General features: G+C 50.4%; 1 protein-coding gene across 1 annotated transcript in view; it reads left to right on the forward strand.

Annotated features, from left to right (window-relative positions):
* EXOC6B (exocyst complex component 6B) overlaps positions 1-5,998 on the forward strand; it is a 223,283-nt gene extending 217,285 nt beyond the window's left edge. Inside the window, exon 22 of the mRNA XM_082236406.1 lies at positions 1,496-5,998. Within this exon, the coding sequence (XP_082092532.1) occupies positions 1,496-1,622 (127 nt within the window). The 3' untranslated portion in view covers positions 1,623-5,998. The remainder of the gene's footprint in view (positions 1-1,495) is intronic.
* Positions 5,999-11,198: the final 5,200 nt, after the last annotated feature.

An 11,198-nucleotide genomic window follows, 5' to 3' on the forward strand; every position in this document is an offset into this window, starting at 1 on the left:
AAGGAAGCCCACTTCATGCCTTCAGAAATCTGTCTTGTGCACCTTTCGTCAATTGGGTGCCCTCCTGAATTCATGGGATCTGGAGGGCAGTGGCTCTGGTATGTGGTATCAATTCCCTCTTAGCAGCCCAGGGAGCCACCACAACCCAGTTCCCAAAGCTCTGTCATGTGTTGCGCACTCAGGTCCTCACAAATCACCCGCCTGCCCTGGGCAATGCAGAGAGCTGAGGGTTGAATCCTCAGGGGCAGGATAGACCCCTCTCTGGAAGCAGGGGCAGACCCCAATTTGCTTTGTCCATTAGAAGTGCTATTATTATTTCATAAAACTTATACAGCCTTTGATTTTTTTAAGAAAGCTCACGGTGGTTTACAGAAAATGTAAACCAGTGGCATTATCCCTAAGGAAAATCAACAATAATTTATGACTTTCAGGAATTCAGAATAACGACTCACTAAAAACAGATTAACATTCGCAGCAACTTTCTAAATGTCTGGGTAGGCTTTTTTAAACTGAAAGGCTTTTAGCAGGCGCCAGAAAGAGTACAGTGAATGTGGGAGGCAGGAGAGGATATATTATTTATTAATATCCTTCCTAACTTACGCTAACAAGTTCTATGACTTAGTAGTGTTTTACATTCCCCTTTAAACGCACAGCATGTAGCTGGTTGCAGGCTTGTTTAAACCTCTCAGTATCAGATTCCTGGTAAGTCCCCTTATATCCCCCCTAAAAGCATAAACACGCCACAATCTTGTGTAAAGTATATAAAAGAAGTTTCCTCACATTCTGTTCACAGTTGGATCCCAGAAGGCAGACTTAGTTACAAAGTATATACAGGTACATGTGGCTCTACCCCATATGGGGGGTTAATCCCAGTGACTGCAGACTGGCAGTCACTGCTGTTCACACAAAGAAAGGAAGATGGAGGGGAGGGCTGTGTGCATTGTGCTTTTGTTACCTGCACAGGTAAGGTCACGCCCACCTCTAGTCACATGCAAAAGGAAGTATGTCCCAATCCAGGAGGAAACAGGAAGTTTTCGACTGCCTGGACCAAACATCCCCCTGCATGTCCACTCTAGGAAAACTGGGAATGTTGTACTTGACTGCTACTTATGTATCACATCCCACAGTGAAGGCACCTGCCTGGTGCCCATAGCCAGGGAGTTCCAAAGTTCCACTAAAATATGGAGTTCTTACAGATGCAGAACAGGTATTTGTGGCACCTGTGACAGAGCCAGTTCTGCAGTCGATTGGGCGCACGTGGCGAAAGGCAATCATGTAGCTTCATGGGTGAGGGAGGGGGTGAATAAAAGGGCCCCTTTGGCACCTGGGTGAAGGGGGCTCTGTCTCTCTCAGCTGCCCCTTCCCCAGCAGCAGAAGGGGGGCGCAGGGGCACCGGCTGGCATTGCTGTGGGCCAAGGGAGCCCCGGAAGCCGGACGCCTGGGCAGCCTTTCTGCCTGCGAGGCAGTGACGCTCTCGCTTTCCCTCCCTGCGCAGGATGAAGGACACGAGCCGCAAGAACAACGTCTTTGCGCAGTTCCGGAAGAACGAGCGGGACAAGCAGAAGCTGATTGACACGGTGGCCAAGCAGCTGCGAGGCCTCATCAACACCCACCACTCGTGAGGTGGGGTCGGGCAGGGCCACATGGCTGCCTGGGTGGGGCTTTGGAAATGCTGGGGGGGGCATGCCCAGCGGCACACAGAGAAGGCTTGTCCAGGCACCAGCGCGCCCTCCTCGTGGAGCCCTTCCTCGTGGACAAACATGGCTGCTGGAGGGAAGGAGAGGCGAGGGCCTGGCAGGCGCCAACTGTTCCTGTGTCGTCTTTGAGGCCTCTTCGTCAAGACCGGGACATGATCCAGGAGCCCAGAGCCCCGTAAACTCCTTCCAGAAGCCAAATGCCAGTGGGTCCATCACTCTGGTGTTTGCTGACAGCGTCGGGTGGTTTTTTTTAAACGGTTGGGGCTCCAAATGTGCCTCAGCAAAGAGACATTTTATTTGCCTGCAATGTGGAATTGGTTGTTTGGGGTGTGGCTGTAGCAGGAGGATTGGCCGAGGGTCCTTTCCCATGGCTGGTTGGTGGTGATGTTTGCATCGCGAAACCTCCTTTGCTGGGCATCTTGGCAAGGCAGCTGGCATCACCTGTGCCCCAAACACCTTGCTTTGTATTTTCCAGAAAGCAGCACATTGTGATGTTCAGAGCATCCCTTTGTGGCGTTGCAACTGAGAGCTTAGGGGGGCGGTCACTTCTCCTGGGGGAAACAGCTGAGCAAATTGGCCCTTACACTTCCTGGGAGAGTAGAGAGACACACACACCTTTGCGTGCACACACACACAAACACACACGCCCTTTCAACTCTGGCTGTTTCCAAATGGAATTTCAATTCTCACTGCAGGCCTACAGTCAGTTCATTAAGAATGAGGAACGGAGATATTTGAGCAGTGTAATTTCGGTGCGGGTTCTGTTTATCCATTAAGGCAGGCAAGGGGATCTGCTGGGATCAACCCCTTCCCCATATGGCTTCCCCGGGAGAGGAAGTTTTTGTGGGTCAGGCTGGCCTCTAGTGGGGCGGGGGGCTGTTTTCCTTCCGCTGCCTTGCCCATCCTACCTGGGGCAATGGCTTTCCCTGGCCCTTTCCACTTTGCTCTTCTGACACTATTTTTAAATGTTTCTTTGCCTGTGAGTTCAGCAGCGTCCCCCAGGGGTGCATTTCTAAGGGTTTGTCCGCATTAGGGGTACCTGAGCCCCACTTTGTGAGCAGGTCTGCCTTGGAAATACATTTTCCTTCCATGCTTCCTGCAGCTACGGAGGGGCAGCCATGAGGCTTGTAGGAATGCGGTGGAAAAGTCTTCCTTTAAAATAAAACCTTGTCCTAGCAGAATCTCACAGCCAGAAGGAGGGGCCCTTCCCAGTCCCCTGAGCCCCCTCTTTCCCTACCTGGGAAAGGAGGGCTGGCTTGTGGCAAGCTTGTGGCCACAGTGGGAAATTTGGGGGCGAGAGCCACTGGGCAGCTCTGCTTACATCAGGCTAGGAAAGGTGGGTTGCCAGTCTAGTGCTAGTGGGCAGCTTGTCTAGCCATGGGTGGCACAGGTGGGCAGGGCACCATTCCTGTCCTATCCAGTTACACTCGTGCAGGAAATGTTCCTAGTAGCATGGGGGGGGGTCTCCCTGCCCTGAGCTCCCTTGAACCTTCAAAGGGGTGGGGGGCCTTCTTACTGGGCCTCCTGAAGTAAAAGATCTGGTGGCCCCAAATTTCTGCATGATCCTTCTAGGCATTGGAATCAGTCAGGAGTCCTATGGAAGACAAAAGCCCCACAGAAGCAGGTGTGTGTGTGTGTGTCGTGAGACGATGTCTGTCGATGGAGTGGATGTGGTTGGGAACGGCCAAAAAACCTCCCTGTCTAGAGGACCACATGAGTCCCCCTCACCGTTTTGCCTTGTCCGCCTCTGTCCCTATATGGCGGGGGTTCTCTTTCCACTGCCAAAGGCAGAAGAGATTGGAGCAGGGGGGGCGTGTGGCTTTGGGTCCCTCCGATGTTTTTGATTTGGATGTTTCTCCCGCATCTCCCAGAATCTCACCCCTCCGGCCAGGCATCACCTGTGGGGAGGAATTGGATGACCATTTCCGGCTCAAGTTCCTTTTGGTCGCAGCAGCCACAGGTGTTCCATGCCTCTTACATTTGGGGGCACAAAAGGGAAAGGGGGTGATCTCCGCGAGAGGCTCTTTCCCCCTAGTTGAGCTGGTGCAGGTAGATTTGTCCCTCCATTGGTGAATCTTCGTTCCGTTCTTCTGACCAGGTCTCTTTGGCGTGGGGTGGGGTGAAGCCACAACAGGGGATGCGAGGAGTGAGGGGGGGGGTGAAGCAGCTCTCTGCAAAACTGACACCAGGTCACGGGGGGGGGGGGGTTGCGGCTCCTGTCCTGGGAGTAGTTACAGCACTGAAAAACGGGGAAAGCTGGACAGCAGGCAGGCCTGGACTTCGAAGGCTTCCCAGTTCCCAAGCTGGCTGCTTCCAGGCGAGGCCTCAGTTTGTGTCAGGAACCAACCCATTCCTTTTGCTTTCCTGAGCAAAAGCCAGAAGGGAGACTCCGCTGGAGACCCCAGCCAGCCACAAACATCCCGCAGCCTCCGACCAGGCCCTCCTTCCAGCCTCCACGGTGCTCGATGGAAAGAGGGTTGCCGGATCTGGGTGGGACCAGTTTATCCGCAGAGCAGCCCAAACTGAACCCCTCCTGGCCCTGATCCGGAGAAAAGGCTGGTTGGCGTGAGAAGGGGGGAAACCCCTCTGGAGCTAAAGGAGATATTTGTCCTGACTGTCCGCTTTCAGGAGGGTCCAACTCCAAACCGCCCATCACATAACGGGGATGAGCAACGGAATTTTGGTGCTCTGCTCCCAATTAGCGTTTTGTTCCAGGCAATACAGCCCCGTCCCTTCAAAAGGGAATTAATCATTGCGGCAGAGCGAGCGAGAGTGAGTCGGCTTCCTTTAGAGAAGCAAAGCGGGAGAACGTTTTCTGGTTTTTTAAAAAAGAAATCCCCGTGAATGAATTGCCTCCTCCGCAGTCCATGGTTTGATACGGAGAGACGGGGCGGGTGAGAAGTATCATTATTAATAGGAGAATAAGTGGGGTGTGTGTGTGTGTGAAGAACAGCCACCAGCCTTGGGCCACCCAGGCAATCCGAGCAGAAACCTGCCGGGGGGGGGGGCCTAGGGGGTGGTGGTGCCCAGGCTTTCCCTGCAGAATTGCAGGCGGGGTCCTGGAGCAGCTCTCTTGGGGTCTGCCATGCAGCCGCTCAGGGTGGCAAAGCGAGCTTAGTCCTGGCTGCTGCTCCTTCCTCTTCCCTTTAAGACTTGAGAGCGGCAGGACTGGCGAAATTCTCTTGGGCGCCCCGTATGTACAAGCGCCCTGGCCCCCCAGCAGGGGCTTGTAGCTGCTCTAGAGTGTGTGGGGGGGGTGGCCTTTCTTCCCCAGCCGCCTCCTTCGCAGGGACCTCTCCTGCCCACATCCTTCCTCTCGACACTTTGCTGGAGATCAAAGCAAAAGTTCTTTGCTGGTTTTGCACTTGGGTTAAATCTGACCCCACTTTTCAAACTCACAAGGGAAAAAAGAAAAGCCCCTCTCCATTGTATTGTTGCTGTTTGTGTTTTTTGTTTTTTAAATATTCCTTTTGTATGTAGGTATTTTTTAAATTGTTACTATTTTTTTAAAGCCGGGCTCTTTGTTCCTGCAGAAACCGTTTCCATTAAGGGCTTGCAAATGTGATCGTCCTGGGGTGGTTGTAAGGAAGCCGGCTGGTGGGTCTCGAAGCAAATGCTTTAGTGCCACTGTCTGAGAGTCTGGCCATCCAGGGCAAGCGGTCAAGAGTAGGCAAATGGTTTGGCCTCTTCTGGGGCCTCTGGAAGCAAGTAGTGCCCGTCCTTTTGGCTTGACACACAGACCATCGCAAGAGCCAGCTCTTGTGGCCCATTTTTGGTGGAGCCGTCTTCTGAGCACGCAAAAGCGACGGCATAATTCACCACAAACCTGGAAATCCTTTGAGAAGTGGCTTGCAGCAGGCGTTGGGTCGCAAGCACATAGCACATCTTAGAAGCAGTCAGAAGACCACTTGTTCGCGGCCCCAAAACAACCACAACCGCACCCGACACATGAGCTTCTCGGTAGTACGTTTATTAATTGCTCATTTATCTGTGTGCTTTTTTATTTCTGGGTGTCTTCCGTTTTTTATTTTGAGGGGAGTATTTTGTAAACTAATGTGGTGAAAACAGCTTTTTTTTGCACAAGTCATTGCACAAAAAGGGTGAAATGTTTAGTACATTTTAAGTTTTAACTTTAAAGGGATTTCTGTCAGAGAGGGCTAGAACAGCTACTGATCTTAAGAAGGGGGAAACGGGGGCTGCATGGGGCTGCTGTCTGAATGGCATTAGATATTTTAGCATGTTGATTTGAACTGTACATTTATTATTCTGTCGTAATTTTTATTAAAAACCATGTCATCCAAGAGCTTGAGTGTGCGATTTTGTCTGAGCATCTCTCACTGGGTTGCCTGCAAGTCTCTCTCTCTCTCTCTCTCCCTCACAAAATCCACCTCACTCTCTCCCTGCACACGGATCTGGCTTTTATAGTAAGGAGAAATCTTGTGGCTCCCTTAAAGAAACGCCCCGCCCCACCACTTGTTTTATTTGAATAATAATTTGTACTTTCCTGTGCAAACCAAATTAGTTATTTTAAAAGGTAAGAATGTGAAGGCAAAAAGTTAGCCTCACCATCTTCCCCTTTCCAGATGCCCCACCCTTGCCCCCCACCTGGCCAAGGGTCTGCCAGTGGAATCGATGGGCACCAACAAAAACTGCTCACTTTACATGGGAGCAAGGCAGAGCTGAAGATCCAGGCAGAGAGTGGTTTGATAATCCCAGCAAACGCCTCTGGTATGTGAATTCTGAATCAATGGAACTGATAGCACATATTTTGAAGACCTGTCATTCAGAGGCGAAAATAAGAGGTGCTGCTGATACAAAAGAACAACCCACATATAATCAATAACTTGCGGAACATCAACATTCCCCGTACAAAAAGCATCAGAGTCATTCCGGTAGGAGACAGTATTCCAGCACATTGCCTGCCCTTTGCTGAGTTGTGTGCAAACATCTTAAGAACGAGAGGTGATGGGGAGATCCTCTCTAGATAGAACTGAGTCTAGTTCAAGGCTCCCCTCTCCTGTCCTCACCACTTCACCCACAATTGGAAGTACGGAATACTACAACATAAAATGTATTTTGGTGTGTTTGGTGTGGAGAGAACAATCTGGCTCTTAATACGGCTAAGACCAAGGAATTGGTGGTGGATTACAGGAAGAAAAAGGCGGACATTCAGCCCTTGTATATCAACGGGGAACGGGTGGAGAGGGTGGCGGAATTCAGGTTTTTGGGAGTGACTATGGATCAGGGCATGACTTGGAGCGCAAATACCACTGCTCTGGTGAAGAAGGCCCAGCAGAGAATTTATTTCCTCAGACTTTTAAAAAAGAACAATCTGAGTGAGAGACTGCTGGTGTCCTTCTACCGAGGCTCCATAGAGAGCATACTTACATACTGTATTTGTGCTTGGTTCTCCAGTTGTACAGCTAGGGAGAGGAAGGTGCTCCAGAAGGTCATAACCACAGCCCAAAGGATTATTGGTCACCCTCTCCCACCTTTGGAAGAACTGTACGGTTCCCGTTGCCTTAGGAAAGCAAACAACATCCTGCAGGATCCATCTCACCCGGGATACAGTCTGTTTGCACTACTGCCTTCTGGCAGGAGGTATAGAAACATCAAGTCAAGGACAAATAGACTGAAAAACAGTTTCTATCCAAGAGCTGTGGCCTTTTTGAATGCTGTAACTCGATAGTGAGACCTGGGAGTTTGATGGGTGTGGGTGTGGGTGTGGTTGGAAGGTGGTTTGTTTGGTTGTTGCTGTTGTTTTGCTTTTGTTGTTTTTAAGGGATGGCATCCAATTTCGTTGCACTTGTGCAATGTTGCACTAGTGTAATGACAATAAAGAATCTATCTATCTATCTATTTATTTTCAATCACATTTCTGAACAGTTGATGCAAGGACAAAATTGTTGCCACCCTTTAAGTGCAGAATGAAGTGTGATTCTTCTCTGTGCATTTTGTTTCCTTGCTCTCCTTTTTCGCAAAAGAGGAGACTGAGCAGCCGGACCTGCTGGCAAGACCTTAGATCTGAGCTCTCCGCTCTCTTCTGTGTCCTGGGAGCGAACCGAGGTTCGCACACTTGGTGGGGGCGCTGCTAAACTGTTTTTTGCTCTAGGAAACTTTGTTCAGCTGAGGTCTCAGGAGATTCAGCAGCAGGGCTTTGGAAGCCACACTGACCAGAATGCAGGTGATGGCCGGAGAACAATGATCCACGGGGGAAAGAGAGCTTGGTTTTAAATGAGGCGAGAAACAGATCAGTTCATACGGAGACTTTCCACCAAAATCTAACAAGATGGGAAAGGGTTGAGTTTGCTTGCTGTAAAGTGAGCAAGGGAATATGACAGTACTTAACTAAATGAATAAGCCACTTACACATGGATTTCAAAAGAGATCTGAAATGTTTCTTTCTATTCCTCTGCTACCCCACACCACGAAGTTCTCTGGGAAATACAAGAACATACAACGAGCTTTGCTGGATCAAGCCAAAGGAGGCCCATTGAATTGTCTTCATCATCATTTTATTTTTATGCTGCCTTCCCATAGTTAAGACCTTGCTCAAGGCAGCTCACAGCGTGGAAAGATTTGCATAATTGCAAAAGTAGTCGTAAACAATAAACAAAATGCATCCAGAAGCACACAGCAAAGTTGAACAATTTTCACATAAATCATAAGAAGGTCTAAAATAAAGATGCCAAAAATATATAGTATCTACAGCAGTCTTTCTTTGGCGATCCCTCGTAGCTGCGTAAGATTGTCTTCCATAAACACGGTTTTAAAAATGAGTCCGTAAGTGACTGTGGAGGCCAATTCTGGATCCACACGTCCTTCCACAGTGGGGACATTGGTTTCCGGATGGGAGTTGATCACGGTGTGGATTTGCCAAGCGTGCCTTCCTCTTAGCATGTTTCTCCCTTGCGTCCTGAGTTCGAGTGCCTTCAAAGCCCATTGTAGGGATGGCGTTGCAGGGTGAGGGCACACCCTCCCCCACAGCATCAGACAAGCCACAGCTGTCTAGCCGCCATGCCCACTCCTTGACCTTTTGTCTCCTCAGCTGTCTTCCATGTCCTGACCTTTACCTCCTTTGCAAAGGTATTGCTCTCCCCCCCCCCTTGTAATGGGAACATGACTTGGTGAAGCAGGTTGCGTAGATAACAAGGCAACACCCAGGCGGCTTGGGATTGGAGAAGTGTAAAGGGCAAAGCCCTGAATGTATCTTGCTGGTTTTGCATATCTTGCAAATAAAAAGAGCCTCTGCTAAGCTAGCAATCAGCTTGTTCCTGCACATCTCACTTGCATCCCAACTCCCGTGTCAGCTCTGTTTTTTCTACACCCAGGACACCTTTGGGAAGGGCTGTTCTCCAACTGGAGCGCTCGCAGGCCAGTGTTTCCCAGTTGTCGATACTTTTTTTAGATTTGCCTTGAGAGAGTCTTTGAACCTCTTTTGTTGACCACCAGCATTACGCTTTCCATTTTTATGTTCGGAATAGAGTACTGTAGTTGCTTTGGAAGACGATCATCAGGCATCCGCACAACATGACCAGTCCAACGAAGTTGATGTTGAAGAATCATTGCTTCAACACTGGTGATCTTTGCTTCTTCCAGTACACTGATACTAGTTCGCCTGTCTTCCCAAGTGATGTGTAAAAAATTTCGGAGACACCGCTGATGGAATCTTTCAAGGAGTTGGAGATGGCATTTATAAGTGGTCCATACAGTAAGGTTGGTAGTACAATAGCTTTGTAAAAAAGCATTTTGGTTTCCCTGCAAATGTCCCGGTCCTCAAACACTCTGAACTTCAATTGGGAGAAAGCCGCACTCGCAGAGCTCAGACGATGCTGGATTTCGACATCAGTGTTGGCCCTTGTGGAAAGATAACTGCCGAGGTAGGAGAAGTGATTGGCATTTTCCAATGTTACACCATTGAGTTGGATTTGTGGGTTGGATTTGTGCAGAGGGGTTAAGACGCCAGCCTCCTGATCTCGCGGTAGCCAGCCAGCTGCTTTGAGGGGGTGGGGGATGAGCCCAGCAGCCCTCTGCCCACCTGCGATTCCCAGCAGCAGGTATTCAGAGTCAGAGGGGGAACATGACCGTCATGGCTAGTAGCCGTCATTAACTTATTGCAATAAAAAACCAAACAGAGTAGGAAGTGAAACAAAACCATTAAAATGCAGGGGAATGACAACCCTACAGAAATGCAACAAACCAGAACTTGTGGCATCCTCTGTGTAAGAAGCCAAGGCCCAGAGCATCTGGGTTATTTGGAAGGCGTGGGGGGAGAAAAGGGGGCATCACTTGGCACCAAAATGGCCACCTAGTTGACGGCTGTTCCCTCCGTGGAGCAGGGGCCACTGCAGACAAGGCCTTCTCCCTGGTGTTCGCTTGCCTGCCTCACACCATTTAACACTGCAAAGTTTAATTCAGCTGTGTCCTTTTTGATATGTTTGTGACCACTATTGTTATGCTTGTAGTTATGCAATTTTTGATATGTTGCCAGCCACCTTGAGCATGGTTTTCACTGTGTGTCAAGAGGCGTCTTCAGCTTCTCCAAAGAGTGATGGGCGTTCCTGAAGAAGAGATGTAGTCAAGAAGCTGTGTGCCACCATCTTCACTCCTCCACCCCAATGTATGGAAGATGTGGGACCCTGGCTTAGGGGCAGATCACTTGTTTCTCATGCAGAAACTTGCTCTGGTCTCAGTCTCCAGCGGCAAGAGCTCAAGGTGAGCTCTGGAGAGCCCTGCCAGGTGAGGAGCCCCATGCAGTTTGACTTGAGGGTTAAAACCATCAAACCCTCTTGAGCACCTGCCTTCAGAGTTGCCCATCTCCCAGCCCAGCAGCTTCCCCGTTGCGTCCTGTGGTCTACCTCTGGACCTCCTCCTAACTTCTCGCCTGCCCTGCCTGGTCGGTCTAGACAGGTCCCCTCCTTTCTGACACGCTCTCCATCTTCCCTTCGCTCCTCCAGGAGCCACACTTATTAGGCCCCCTAACTGAATGAAGCTCGGCGAGAGCCATCCATCAGCGCGACGAGGCCATCCATTACCCTGCCAGGCAGGAGGCAATTAGGACGACGGGGCTGTAAATCACCGCCACTCTCCCCGTTGTGCCACGGGGGCCGCAGCGGACGGTGGCAGGGGCCGCTGGGCTCTGATCACATTTCCTCCGCCCAAGGTGAAGCCGCACCAGGGATGACAAATTGTCATCCCGCCATCCCCTCCTAGGGGCTCATCTGTCTCTCTGCCGACGGGACAGGTTATTGGATCTTGCCACGGATGGGGCCGGGCGGCCTTATTGCTCAACGTCGCTGTGACAAAGGGAAGTGTTAATGACCCCACGGAGGGACAACTCAGCCCCATCTGTTTCCATTAGGGCTGCCGCTGCTTTTCCCGGAGTGTTTGGGCTTTGCTTCCGCTTCCAGGGGGAATCTTAACTCAGGGTTGCCGTACGTCTGGAAAAGTTGACTGAAATATGGCAACCCTGTCTTAACTTCCCCGTGTAGGGGCTTGCAG

This window comes from Podarcis vaucheri (assembly GCF_965113315.1).
Source record: "Podarcis vaucheri genome assembly, chromosome: 9".
Lineage (NCBI taxonomy): Eukaryota > Metazoa > Chordata > Lepidosauria > Squamata > Lacertidae > Podarcis > Podarcis vaucheri.